At 46.1% G+C, this 14,702-nt stretch overlaps 1 protein-coding gene across 1 annotated transcript; it reads left to right on the forward strand.

The window, feature by feature from the left end:
* Positions 1 to 3,647: 3,647 nt before the first annotated feature.
* LOC116359301 (protein SOGA3) lies at positions 3,648 to 7,330 on the forward strand. The gene is made up of 3 exons (XM_031812079.1): positions 3,648 to 3,730; positions 4,668 to 5,572; positions 7,046 to 7,330. The coding sequence occupies exons 2-3, from the start codon at positions 4,760 to 4,762 to the stop codon at positions 7,310 to 7,312; spliced, it is 1,080 nt and encodes a 359-aa protein (XP_031667939.1). The 5' UTR covers positions 3,648 to 3,730; positions 4,668 to 4,759; the 3' UTR covers positions 7,313 to 7,330.
* Positions 7,331 to 14,702: the final 7,372 nt, after the last annotated feature.

A 14,702-nucleotide genomic window follows, 5' to 3' on the forward strand; every position in this document is an offset into this window, starting at 1 on the left:
CATCCGGCTAAATCTCATCTCATTTTTAGGCGAATACATTTTTCTACGTATTGCTTATAAGACATCAACGTTGGAATAGTAACTGGATAATGGATAACATGTAATCAACTGGATGCAGAATATAGAGGCTGAACAGGGTTGATTGGATGTTTACTGTTGAGTGGATTTCATTTGAGGGGGAAATGGGCCCTGCAGGGATGTAGACATCTGTCATAGTAAGGTCCTCACAGTTGACAGGGAGGGTATGGGAGTGGGGGAGGAGGGGGAGGAGGTTGGGGGGGAGAGGAGAGGAAGAGGGGAAGATGGGTGGAGAGGAGGCGGGGGAGGATGTTGGGGGGAGAGGAGAGGAGGAGGGGAGGATGGGTGGAGAGGAGGAGGGGGAGGATGTTGGGGGGAGAGGAGAGGAAGAGGGGAGGATGGGAGGAGAGGAAGAGGGGGAGGAGGTTGGGGGGAGAGGACAGGAAGAGGGGAAGATGGGTGGAGAGGTGGGAGAGGAAAAGTTGGGGGAGGAGGTTGAGGTGGAGAGGAGAGGAAGAGGGGAAGATGGGTGGAGAGGTGGGAGAGGAAAAGTTGGGGGAGGAGGTTGAGGTGGAGAGGAGAGGAAGAGGGGAAGATGGGTGGAGAGGTGGGAGAGGAAAAGTTGGGGGAGGAGGTTGAGGTGGAGAGGAGAGGAAGAGGGGAAGATGGGTGGAGGGGTGAGAGGAGGAGGTAGAGAGGGGGGAGAGGTGGGGTGAGGATGGGGAGGAGAGCAGGGTTAGGTGAAGAGGACTAGAGGAGAGTTGGGGTGAGGGGGGTTGGGGGGCAGCCCTAGAGGTGGGGGTAGTAGGGAGTTTCAACCCCAACACATCTGTGGTTCTTTAAAAAAGGAACAGACCATCACCACAGGACAAAGCCAAATAATTAACTTAACATCTTTGACGATTAGATAGTGATTTACAATGAGGAATTAGCTGTGCTTCAGCACCACCAGGCAGACATAATAAAGGCCAGACTCACCTGTCTGTGGTGATAAACTACCACAGCAGAGATACTCTTCACCGTCTGCAGGCTGTGGTGATAAACTACCACAGCAGAGATACTCTTCACCGTCTGCAGGCTGTGGTGATAAACTACCACAGCAGAGATACTCTTCACCGTCTGCAGGCTGTGGTGATAAACTACCACAGCAGAGATACTCTTCACCGTCTGCAGGCTGTGGTGATAAACTACCACAGCAGAGATACTCTTCACCGTCTGCAGGCTGTGGTGATAAACTACCACAGCAGAGATACTCTTCACCGTCTGCAGGCTGTGGTGATAAACTACCACAGCAGAGATACTCTTCACCGTCTGCAGTCTGTGGTGATAAACTACCACAGCAGAGATACTCTTCACCGTCTGCAGTCTGTGGTGATAAACTACCACAGCAGAGATACTCTTCACCGTCTGCAGGCTGTGGTGATAAACTACCACAGCAGAGATACTCTTCACCGTCTGCAGGCTGTGGTGATAAACTACCACAGCAGAGATACTCTTCACCGTCTGCAGGCTGTGGTGATAAACTACCACAGCAGAGATACTCTTCACCGTCTGCAGGCTGTGGTGATAAACTACCACAGCAGAGATACTCTTCACCGTCTGCAGGCTGTGGTGATAAACTACCACAGCAGAGATACTCTTCACCGTCTGCAGGCTGTGGTGATAAACTACCACAGCAGAGATACTCTTCACCGTCTGCAGGCTGTGGTGATAAACTACCCCAGCAGAGATACTCTTCACCGTCTGCAGGCTGTGGTGATAAACTACCACAGCAGAGATACTCTTCACCGTCTGCAGGCTGTGGTGATAAACTACCACAGCAGAGATACTCTTCACCGTCTGCAGGCTGTGGTGATAAACTACCACAGCAGAGATACTCTTCACCTCCGGCTCTCTTAGGCATTACCAAAACATTCTGCTGGGATTTATGTTCTGAACTATACAAGAGGCTACAAGTGTGAGGTGGTTTATGTTGGTTTCCCGTGACATTTATTGTACCTGTGTGCATACTACTATAGAGACCTACTCTCTGGAGACTACACACCCCAGTCAGTGTGAGGAGGGTGAGAGATAACCCCAGTTAGTGTGAGGAGGGTGGGAGATAACCCCAGTTAGTGTTAAGAGGGTGGGAGATAACCCCAGTTAGTGTGCGGAGGGTGAGAGATAACCCAGTTAGTGTGAGGAGGGTGGGAGATAACCCCAGTTAGTGTTAAGAGGGTGGGAGATAACCCCAGTTAGTGTTAAGAGGGTGGGAGATAACCCCAGTTAGTGTGAGGAGGGTGAGAGATAACCCCAGTTAGTGTGAGGAGGGTGAGAGATAACCCCAGTTTAGTGTGAGGAGGGTGAGAGATAACCCCAGTTAGTGTGAGGAGGGTGAGAGATAACCCCAGTGAGAGATAACCCCAGTTAGTGTGAGGAGGGTGAGAGATAACCCCAGTGAGAGATAACCCCAGTTAGTGTGAGGAGGGTGAGAGATAACCCCAGTTAGTGTGAGGAGGGTGAGAGATAACCCCAGTTAGTGTGAGGAGGGTGAGAGATAACCCCAGTTAGTGTGAGGAGGGTGAGAGATAACCCCAGTGAGAGATAACCCCAGTTAGTGTGAGGAGGGTGAGAGATAACTCCAGTGAGAGATAACCCCAGTTAGTGTGAGGAGGGTGAGAGATAACCCCAGTTAGTGTGAGGAGGGTGAGAGATAACCCCAGTGAGAGATAACCCCAGTTAGTGTGAGGAGGGTGAGAGATAACCCAGTTAGTGTGAGGAGGGTGAGAGCGTTTGACAGTCTCTGTCCCGTAGCTCTGTTCAAAAAGTACCCACCTCTTTCTCTTAACTCTGACGGTCTCCAGGCTCCTGTGAAACAGTTTCACAACACAGCTTGAGGCAGAGAGAGAGAGAGAGAGAGAGAGAGAGAGAGAGAGAGAGAGACAGAGAGAGAGAGAGAGAGAGAGAGAGACAGAGAGAGAGAGAGAGAGAGAGACAGAGACAGAGAGAGAGAGAGAGAGAGAGAGAGAGAGAGAGAGACAGAGAGAGAGAGGAGAGAGAGAGAGAGAGAGAGAGAGAGAGAGAGAGAGAGAGAGAGAGACAGAGAGAGAGAGAGAGAGAGAGAGAGAGGGAGAGAGAGAGTCTCAGTGACAAGTCAGGAATAAATGGAAAGTGACAATGTTGGCTGGATGTCTTTGGTACTCAGCTTGTTTTGAAACACAGAGGCAGAGTGATAGAATATGCCTCCTTCCAACTGCATGGCAACAGAATTATGCTTAAATGTACACCAAACCAAAACCATTGATATCATAGTTTAACAAACCATACATCTGGTTGTAGACAGGAACCACGTATTCAAGGAGGGATACCCCCTTGTTTATCCACCATCAAAAGCCTCTGATATGACTGCCTCTCTCTCTATCTCTCTCTCTCCCTGACAATCTTTAAATCAACAAGGTAGTTTTGGTGGCATTATCACCAATTATGGTGCCATAAATCTTCAGGTCATCATTCAGTGAATGCATTATTTGTGTATATCATCAGGAGTCGTGCCAGGTGCCAACTAAGCACTTCCAACTTCATCTTCCGGTTAGTCTCTTTGTGCGCCCCTCCCCGAGGTGACGTAATGTACTGTACATTGAAACAGTTTCATTGGTGGTTGGGTCCGTGCGCTCAGAGATTCAGAGGAGGGGAAGTCTCCTCCTCCCCATCCACTGTCGCCGGGATACTGCTGGTAAGATGCCCTTTAAATGATATTCATTGTTTTCATTGGTTAAGAAGAACTCTATTTGTACGATTAACATCAATATATTTTGTGCTTAGAGAGGACCAAGGGTTTTAATTGTGTCGATCAATTTGAATCTTGATGATCGTTAGACCCAGTGTGTGCGGTGTCTGTCGGAAACTCACCTCTATTTACACTACACACTAGGCTGACCATCGGATTCTACACGGTATTCAACTATTGCGTGTCGCTCGCTCCTTTATATGCGGGTTTATCCGTTCCATCCGGTTGAGTAAGTAAGTCTCATCGGACGTGTCGGACCGCAGGAGAGGAATGACTGCCACGAGCCGGACAGATATTCAAAACACTTTCCCTCGAGCCTCTCGACGATGTTTACTTCTAGAGGTCAGGGCTCCGAAGAATCCTGTCTTTAAAAGAGAGAGAGCGGGCGAAAGAGAGAGAGAAAGAGAGAGAGAGAGAGAGAGAGAGAGAGAGAGAGAGAGAGAGAGAGAGAGAGAGAGAGAGAAAGAGAGAGAGGGGGGTGGGAGAGAGAGAGATCTACAGTAGAATGGCTGGACACATGCTTCAGCCTAATTGGCTGATGAGATTTCCAATTACTGCAGCCATTCCCTGCGTGCGTGCGGGCTAGTAGCCTAGTCTGATGGTGTTGGGAGATGCAAATGCTGAATTTAAATGGTTTGCCTCTACTGCAACCTCATTGTGGGTGGATTGGGCCAGTGTTGTTATGAAGGTGCGCTTTACATAGAATATTAATTTCAAATATGCTCTATATTTAAACACCTCTCAAAATAGAGTGGCCTCTCGTTTAGCCTACTTGAGTCTACTTTCAAGAAACGCATGAAAGCAAATCCCCACCGGCTTCTCGGGTTCTTTTTCTTTGCGTTTGTCCTTAAAATAACGATGTGTTCACTGGATTCTTTTTCAGCCAGAAGAACACAGCGCAGGGAGGGACTGTCTGGGTGATGTGGATGTAGACTAGGCTATTGAACTGAACGTCCATCCTCTCTGTATGACACCATGAACCCTGCCTCGGGCGGCGCTGCCGACTCCCGCAGCCAGCTAGACAATAGCAACAGAAAGCAGCAGCAACAGCGCGCTTCCTCCCCGGCTGGCGGCAAAGACATTGGATCTAAAGAGACACCGAAAAGCAGCACTCTGTCAAAGATCATCACGTCAAAGCAGTGCGGAGGAGGGAGAGGCAACCGCGGCAGCTCCCCGGTCTCCACGGCAACCAGCAAAGACAGACTGTCTTCTTCTTCCAAAGGCGCGGCAAGCGCGGCAGGCGCGGCCCCTGTCCAGTCCGATGGTGCTGAAATCCATACGTTGACCAGGGCGGCGGCGGCTGCTGGGAGCTGCAGAGGAGCGGCAGAGGAGCGTAGTAGTCCGTCTGAAGACTCGCGTTGTACTGATATATCGTGTTTGAAGGGGGATACAACACGGGTTGTTTCTGATCAGCCTTGTTCATCCAAATCTCCTAAATTGAAGAACAATAACCCGAGAGGAGGGGGAGGAGAAGGCGAGGCTAGCAGCACAGCGACCGGAAACAAAAAGAGCTCCGGCAAGAGCAGTGTGGGCTGCGGCCCTGGCTTCTGGAGAGAGGGATGTTTGCAGTCGGAGCTGATCCAGTTTCACCTGAATAAAAGCTTAAAGAAAGGAGGAGGAAAGATGAAGGCGAAGACACCGTCTCCCCCGGAGCCGGTCACGGAAACGGTGGAACCAGAGGATCTCTCCCCTGAGGCCATCGTTAACGAGCCCGAACCGGTACCTGAGCCCGACCAGCTATTTCAGGAGGAGATAGAGAAACTGGAGGATGAAAACGATGAACTAAAGGTATGTATATATGTCTGCCACTGTCACATCTGTATGGGTTTAAATAACAGCATGTTTTAGCAGCCTATGCTTTATACTGTTGCCCAGGGGCGTCATGCACCAGGCAGAAAGTACATGAGGATGGCTTGGGGGGGGGGGTTCCGGAGAGGGGCTTCGCCCCTGTCCATAAATTGGAGAATTTTGCATTTTTCAAACACCTGAAACAGCTTTTTCCGGCAATCTAGAGCCATAATCACTATGCTTAATTCTATGGCCAAAATGTGTATTTTTCCTGCATATCTGAGCGTACCTCTTGAGACGTCTGTATCCTCCTGACTGGTGGTTCTTTTTTCAAAGAAACTAAATATGCTTTTCTGCATCTCTGCTCAAATCATGGTCGAAGATTGAAAGGAATATGAGTCTTATTCAGTACATTTAGTTATTGCTTGTTTTTCTAAAGTCTACCAAACTTTACCAGCAGGCATGCCAGCTAACATAGTTAGACAAGCTAGCTACTCTAACTTTATAGCCTAAAAATGTCTCCTTGGTAGTTATGAGGTTGGGAGATCTGGGCTAGCTAAATAAAATAGATAAATAAATAAATAAATAATAATAATATATAAAATAGATAAATAAATAAAATAGATAAATAAATAATAATAATAAATAAATAAAATAGATAAATAAATAAATAACTAAATAATAATAATATATAAAATAGATAAATAAATAAAATAGATAAATAAATAATAATAATATATAAAATAGATAAATAGATAAATAAATAATAATAATAAATAAAATAGATAAATAAATAAATAAATAAATAATAATAATATATACAATATATAAATAATAATAATAAATAAATAAAATATATTAATAAATAATAATAGTAATAATAATAATAATAATAAATAAAATAGCTAAATAAACAATATTATTATTAAATAAAATATATTAATAAATAATAATAATAATAAATCAAATATATAAATAATAATAATAAATAAATAAAATATATTAATAAATAATTATAATAATTATAAATAAAATAGATAAATAAATAATAATAATAATAATAACTAAATAAAATAGATTAATAAATAATAATAATAACTAAATAAAATAGATTAATAAATAATAATAATAATAACTAAATAAAATAGATTAATAAATAATAAATAATAATAATAATAATAAATAAAATAGATAAATAAATAATAATAAGTAAAATTGCTTCATAAAACTTGCTAGTTGTATTACAGAGAAAAAATGAACCAAAAATGTGTACAAATGTTTATTAACATTTAAAAAAATCAAATTTAAACAGCAAAAATCTGAGGGGCACGTGCCCCTGTGCCCCTGTGCCCCTGTGCCCCTATAGGGCATAACGCCTTTGCTGTTGCCTCTATAATGTTTAATTGATTCCTCTAATTGCTGTGTCCCTCTCCATCTTTCTCTTTCTCTCTCTCTCTCATTCGTTCCGATTAGACTGAGATAGAGGAGATGAGAGCGGAGATGGACGAGATGAGAGACACGTTCTACGAAGAGGACGCCTGTCAGCTGCAGGACATGCGTCGTGAGCTGGAGCGAGCCAATAAGAACTGCCGGATTCTCCAGTACCGTCTGAGGAAGGCGGAGAGGAAGAGGATGAGGTTCGCTCAGACCGGAGAGGTAGACGGAGAGCTACTGAGGGCCCTGGAGCAGGACTTGAAGGTAAAACGCTGTCTAGACTCTAGGATAACTAACTTCCTGTAGCTCAGGACCTAAAGCACGGATATGGATATTACTGATACCATTTGAAAGGAAACACTTTGAAGTTTGTGGAAATGTGAAAGGAATGTAGGAAAATATAACACATTAGATCTGGTAGAAGAAAATTAAAAGAAAAAAACAACTGTTTTTTGTATGTTTTATACCATCATCTTTGAGATATAAGAGAAAGGCCATAATGTATTATTCCAGCACAGGCGCAATTTAGATTTTGGCCACTAGATGGCAGCAGTGTATGTGCAAAGTTTTACACTGATCCAATGAACCATTGCATTTCAGTGAGGGGCCAAGCCTCGAGACACCCACAACTTGTTTATTCATCAAAACCAAGCCCTTTCGCGCCAAAGCCAGCAAGTGCGCCAATAAATGAGATTGTGAAAATAGCAAAAATATCTCTAACACACCAATGAACTACTGCCTGCGCTTAGATTTACCAATGCGTTAGGTTTGTTAAAATACCTGAAGTTGTCTAAGACTCTATATGTCATAGGGTGTGTCCTGAAGGTAATGTTGTCTAGACTCTATATGTCACAAGGTAATGTTGTCTAGCCTCTATATGTCACAAGGTAATGTTGTCTAGACTCTATATGTCATAGGGTGTGTCCTGAAGGTAATGTTGTCTAGACTCTATATGTCATAGGGTGTGTCCTGAAGGTAATGTTGTCTACACTCTATATGTCATAGGGTGTGTCCTGAAGGTAATGTTGTCTAGACTCTATATGTCATAAGGTAATGTTGTCTAGACTCTATATGTCATAGAGTGTGTCCTGAAGGTAATGTTGTCTAGACTCTATTTGTCATAGGGTAATGTTGTCTAGACTCTATATGTCATAGGGTGTGTCCTGAAGGTAATGTTGTCTAGACTCTATTTGTCATAGGGTAATGTTGTCTAGACTCTATATGTCATAGGGTGTGTCCTGAAGGTAATGTTGTCTAGACTCTATTTGTCATAGGGTAATGTTGTCTAGACTCTATATGTCACAAGGTAATGTTGTCTAGACTCTATATGTCACAAGGTAATGTTGTCTAGACTCTATATGTCATAGGGTGGGACCTGAAGGTAATGTTGTCTAGACTCTATATGTCACAAGGTAATGTTGTCTAGCCTCTATATGTCACAAGGTAATGTTGTCTAGACTCTATATGTCACAAGGTAATGTTGTCTAGACTCTATATGCCACAAGGTAATGTTGTCTAGCCTCTATATGTCACAAGGTAATGTTGTCTAGACTCTATATGTCACAAGGTAATGTTGTCTAGACTCTATATGTCATAGGGTAATGTTGTCTAGACTCTATTTGTCATAAGGTAATGTTGTCTAGACTCTATTTGTCATAGGGTAATGTTGTCTAGACTCTATTTGTCATAGGGTAATGTTGTCTAGACTCTATTTGTCATAGGGTAATGTTGTCTAGACTCTATTTGTCATAAGGTAATGTTGTCTAGACTCTATTTGTCATAGGGTAATGTTGTCTAGACTCTATTTGTAATAGGGTAATGTTGTCTAGACTATATCTCATAGGTTGTCTAGACTGTGTCTGCTGTAAACTGTGGACGTTATGAATGCAATTTGATTGGATCCAAATGCCATTCTATTCCCATAAGGCTTGTGTCTATACAGTTACATATGCAGTGCATTCGGAAAGTATTCAGACCCCTTGACCTTTTCCACATTTTGTTACGTTACGACCTTATTCCAAAACGGATTAAATAAAAACAAATCCTCATCAATCTACACACAATACCCCATAATGACATCACAATACCCCATAGTGACATCACAATACCCCCTAATGACATCACAATACCCCATAATGACATCACAATACCCCATAATGACATCACAATACCCCATAATGACAAATCAAAACAGGTTTTAAGAAATCCTGTCAAATTGATTAAAAAATGAAAACAGAAGTACCTTATTTCCATCAGTATTCAGACCCTTTGCTATGAGACTCAAAATTGAGCTCAGGTGCATCCTGTTTCCATTGATCATCATTGAGATGTTTCTACAACTTGATTGGAGTCCACCTGTGGTAAATTCCATTGATAAGACCTGATTTGGAAAGGCACACACCTGTCTATATAAGGTCCCACAGTTGACAGTGCATGTCAGAGCAAAAACCAAGCTATGAGGTCGAAGGAATTGTCTATATAGCGCCGAGACAAGATTGTGTTGAGACACAGATCTTGGGGAAGGGCACCTAAACATTTCTGCACCATTGAAGGTCTCCAAGAACACAGTGGCCTCCATCATTCTTAAATGGAAGAAATTTAGAGCCACAAAGACTCTTGCTAGAGCTGGCCGCCCGGCCAAACTGAGCAATAGGGGGAGAAGGGCCTTGGTCAGGGAAGTGAACAAGAACCTGATGGTCAGTCTGACAGAGCTCCAGCGTTCCTCTGTGGAGATGGGAGGACCATCAAGGAGGACAATCATCTCTTCAGCACTCCACCAATCAGGCCTTTGTGGTAGAGTGGCCAGACGGAAGCCACTCCTCAGTAAAAGGCACATGACAGCCTGCTTGGAAATTGCCAAAAGGCACCTAAAGGACTCTCAGACCATGAGAAAAAATATTCTCTGGTCTGATGAAACTAAGATTGAACTCCTTGGCCTGAATGCCAAGTGTCACGTCTGGAGGAAACCTGGCACCATCCCTACGGTGAAGCATGGTGGTGGCAGCATTATGCTGTGGGGATGTTTTTCAGCGGCAGGAACTGGGAAACTAGTCAGGATCGAGGGAAAGATGAACGGAACAAAGTACAGAGAGATCCTTGATGAAAACCTGCTCCAGAGCACTCAGGACCTCAGACTGGGGTGAAGGTTCACCTTCCAACAGGACAACGACCCTAAGCATACAGCCAAGACAATGCAGGAGTGGCTTCGGGACAAATCTCTGAATGTCCTTGAGTGGCCCAGCCAGAGCCCGGACTTGAACCCGATTGAATATCTCTGGAGAGACCTGAAAATAGCTGTGCAGCAACGCTCCCCATCCAACCCGATCGGCAGAGAAGAATGGGAGAAACTCCCCAAATACAGGTGTGCCAAGCTTGTAGCGTCATACCCAAGAAGACGCAAGGCTGTAATCGTTGCCAAAGGTGCTTCAACAAAGAACTGAGTAAATGGTCTGAATACTTATGTAAATGTGATATTTCTGGGTTTTTTAAAACTTGTTTTTGCTTTGTCATTATGGGGTATTGTGATGTCATTATGGGTATTGTGATGTCATTATGGGTATTGTGATGTCATTATGGGTATTGTGTGTAGATTGGTGAGGGTAAAAAAACATTTTAATCTGTTTTAGAACAAGGCTGTAACGTAACAAAATGTGGAAAAAGTCAAGTGGTCAGAATACTTACGGAATGGACTGTACACTAATAGTATACTAATAGACCATGTATACTAATAGACCATGTATACTAATAGACCATCGTCCCATCTCTCTCCCTGTCCCTCTCCCCTCCCTGTCTTTCTCCCTCTCCCCTTCCCTCTCCCTCCCTGTCTCTCTCCCCCCTCCCTCCCTGTCTCCCTCCCTCTCCCTCCCTGTCTCTCTGCCTCTCCCTCCCTGTCTCTCTCCCCTCTTCCTCCCTGTCTCTCTCCCCTCCCTCCCTGTCTCTCTCCCTCCCTGTCTCTCTGCCTCTCCCTCCCTGTCTCTCTGCCTCTCCTCCCTGTCTTTCTCCCCCTCCCTCCCTGTCTCTCTCCCCCTCCCCTCCCTGTCTCTCTCCCTCTCCCTCCCTGTCTCTCTCCTCTCCCTCCCTGTCTCTCTGCCTCTCCCTCTCCCTCCCTGTCTCTCTGCCTCTCCCTCCCTGTTTCTCTGCCCCCCCCCTATCTCCCCCCCCCCCTCTAGGTAGCGAAGGGACGTGTCAGTGCGCCTGCACCATGAGTTGGAGAATGTGGAGGAGAAAAGGACGAGAGACGGAGGAGGAGAACGAGCAACTAAGGCAAAAGCTGATAGAGGTGGAGGTGACCAACAGGCCCCTGCAAAAATCCAACTGGAGAAGGCCAGAGTAGGTGATGAGGGGAGGGAAGGGGTGAGGTGGAAGGTGACCAAACAGGCCACTGCAAAACCACTGGAGAAGGCCAGGGAGGTGATAGAGGGAGAGGGAAGGGTGAGGTGGAGGTGACCAAACAGGCCCTGCAAAACCAACTGGAGAGGCCAAGGAGGTGATGAGGGGGAGGGAAGGGGTGAGGTGGAGGTGACCAAACAGCCCTGCACAACAGCTGGAGAGGCCAAGGAGGAGATGAGGGGAGGGAAGGGTGAGGTGTGAGGGTTGACCAACAGGCCCTGCAAAACCAACTAGAGAAGGCAAGGAGGTGATGAGGGGGAGGGAAGGGGTGAGGTGGAGGTGACCAACAGGCCCTGCAAACCCAACTGGAGAAGGCCAAGGAGGTGATGAGGGGGAGGGAAGGGGTGAGGTGGAGGTGACCCGAGCAGGCCTGCAAAACCAACTGGAGAAGGCCAAGGAGGTGATGAGGGAGAGGGAAGGGGTGAGGTGGGGGGGCAGGGAGGGGTAGGGGTAGACAGGGGAGGGTTTGGGTGGTGGGTTAGGTGGAGGTGACCAAACAGGCCCTTGCAAAACCAACTGGAGAAGGCCAAGGAGGTGATGAGGGAGAGGGAGGGAAGGGTGAGGTGGGGGGGGGGCAAGGAGGGTTAGGGGTAGACAGGGGAGGGTTTGGGTGGTGGTTTAGGTGGAGGTGACCGAGCAGGCCCTGCACAACCAGCTGGAGAAGGCAAGGAGGTGATGAGGGAGAGGGAGGGAAGGGGTGAGTGAGGTGGGGGGGGGAGGGGGGGGGGGGGGGGGGGGGGGGGGGGGGGGGGGGGGGCAGGGAGGGTTAGGGTAGACAGGGGAGGTTTTTTGGTGGTGGTTTAGGGTTAGGTGGAGGTGACCGAGCAGCCCTGCACAACCAGCTGGAGAAGGAGGTGATGAGGACACCTGCTGTTAAGGAGGGCAAGGTTCTGCATGTCATGTGATCGTCTGTGTTCAAACCCAGGTCTCCTGTGTGCGCCATAACACTGTGTTAGCCTGCCGAGCTAAAGCTAAAGACGTTATAGCTCAGGGAGTTAACACAGGGTCCTGGTTACTCATCACAAGCTTGTTAGTTAAGAGGTTCTGAGAGTCGTGTTTTAATGACCGACAGTCTGTCTGTAAAGCACATTGAACTGTCCACAACAGATTCCACCAGTCACGTACAACAGGTAACAGGTGGCTGACGGTGTGATGTCCTCTTTATCCTCTGCAGCTGTCACTGAAGAGGAGAGGAGGCAGGGATGTTCAGAAGGAGAAAAGGATTCCACAGACTCCAATAGAGGTACGGCGTCATCGTTATTCGTCAAACTATAATGATGAGAGATCAAAACACATCTTCTTCATTCTTCTTCTCTCCTCAGGAGGACAACGAGGATCTGAATGCCAGCTAGCCTTCATCAAGGAGGAAGCCATTTAATGAGGAAAAAAATGGCTAAAATTGACAAGGAGAAGGACCGGCTGGAACACGAGCTGCAGAAATACCGCTCTTTCTACGGGGATGTGGACAGCCCTGGGCCCAGGGAGAGGCTGGAGGACCAGCCACCACCCGGGAGTCAGAGCTGAAACTGAGACTGAGACTGGTGGAGGAGGAAGCCAACATCCTGGGGAGGAAGATCGTAGAGCTGGAGGTGGAGAATAGAGGACTGAAGGCTGAACTGGAGACATAGACAGACAGGTAGGAGCCCCCCATGGACCCCTAAACCCTAAACCCTACGCCCTATAGACTTGATGCACTGAGAGGATTTGACAGGTGTCAGCAATATGGTAGTAGCTCCACCCTGCTCTCTGATAGGCTAGATAGAAGTTTCCCCATCTTGCTTATACCACTCAAATCCTTTCAGATCTCCGTATGTCTTTGTAAATAAACAAGATATATTTGATTGATTGATGCATTGAGTTTGTATTGATTGATTATGTATTTATTGATGTATTGAGTGATTGATGCATGATTGATTTATTGATTTGATTGTAATTGATTGATGTGTTGATTGATGTATTGATTGATTNGAGATAACCCCAGTTAGTGTGAGAGGGTGGGAGATAACCCCAGTTAGTGTTAAGAGGGTGGGAGATAACCCCAGTTAGTGTTAAGAGGGTGGGAGATAACCCCAGTTAGTGTGAGGAGGGTGGGAGATAACCCCAGTTAGTGTGAGGAGGGTGAGAGATAACCCCAGTTAGTGTGAGGAGGTTGAGAGATAACCCCAGTTAGTTTGAGGAGTGGAGATAAGATAACCCCAGTGAGAGATAACCCCAGTTAGTGTGAGGAGGGTGGAGAGAGATAACCAGTGAGATAACCCAGTTAGTGTGAGGAGGGTGAGAGAGATAACCCCAGTTAGTGTGAGGAGGTGAGAGATAACCCCAGTTAGTGTGAGGAGGGTGAGAGATAACCCCAGTTAGTGTGAGGGAGGGCAGAGAGAGATAACCCCCAGTGAGAGATAACCCCAGTTAGTGTGAGGAGTGAGAGATACCTCCAGTGAGAGATAACCCCAGTTAGTGTGAGGGAGGGTGAGAGATAACCCCAGTTAGTGTGAGGGGGTGAGAGATAAACCCAGTGAGAGATAACCCCAGTTAGTGTGAGGAGGTGAGAGAGATAACCCCAGTTAGTTGTGTGAGAGTGAGGAGGGTGAGACGTTTGACAGTCTCTGTCCCGTAGCTCTGTTCAAAAAGTACCCACCTCTTTCTCTTAACTCTGACGGTCTCCAGGCTCCTGTGAAACAGTTTCACAACACAGCTTGAGGCAGAGAGAGAGAGAGAGAGAGAGAGAGAGAGAGAGAGAGAGAGAGAGAGAGAGAGAGAGAGAGAGAGAGAGAGAGAGAGAGAGAGAGAGAGAGACAGAGAGAGGAGAGAGAGAGAGAGAGAGAGAGAGAGAGAGAGAGAGAGAGAGAGAGAGAGAGAGAGAGAGAGAGAGAGAGAGAGAGAGAGAGAGAGAGAGAGAGAGAGAGAGAGAGAGAGAGAGAGAGAGGGAGAGAGAGAGTCTCAGTGACAAGTCAGGAATAAATGGAAAGTGACAATGTTGGCTGGATGTCTTTGGTACTCAGCTTGTTTTGAAACACAGAGGCAGAGTGATAGAATATGCCTCCTTCCAACTGCATGGCAACAGAATTATGCTTAAATGTACACCAAACCAAAACCATTGATATCATAGTTTAACAAACCATACATCTGGTTGTAGACAGGAACCACGTATTCAAGGAGGGATACCCCCTTGTTTATCCACCATCAAAAGCCTCTGATATGACTGCCTCTCTCTCTATCTCTCTCTCTCCCTGACAATCTTTAAATCAACAAGGTAGTTTGGTGGTGGCATTATCACCATTATGGTGCCATCTAAATCTTCAGGTCATCA

The sequence above is a fragment of the Oncorhynchus kisutch genome, unplaced genomic scaffold, assembly GCF_002021735.2.
Source record: "Oncorhynchus kisutch isolate 150728-3 unplaced genomic scaffold, Okis_V2 Okis02a-Okis13b_hom, whole genome shotgun sequence".
NCBI classification, from domain to species: domain Eukaryota; kingdom Metazoa; phylum Chordata; class Actinopteri; order Salmoniformes; family Salmonidae; genus Oncorhynchus; species Oncorhynchus kisutch.

What these genes read in the sequence shown, in the direction of transcription:
- LOC116359301 (XM_031812079.1), top strand. Translation starts at nt 4,760, where the DNA reads ATGAACCCTGCCTCGGGCGGCGCTGCCGACTCCCGCAGCCAGCTAGAC. An exon ending in ATGAAAACGATGAACTAAAG is followed by an intron (nt 5,573 to 7,045) that starts GTATGTATATAT and finishes CGTTCCGATTAG; the next exon opens with ACTGAGATAGAGGAGATGAG.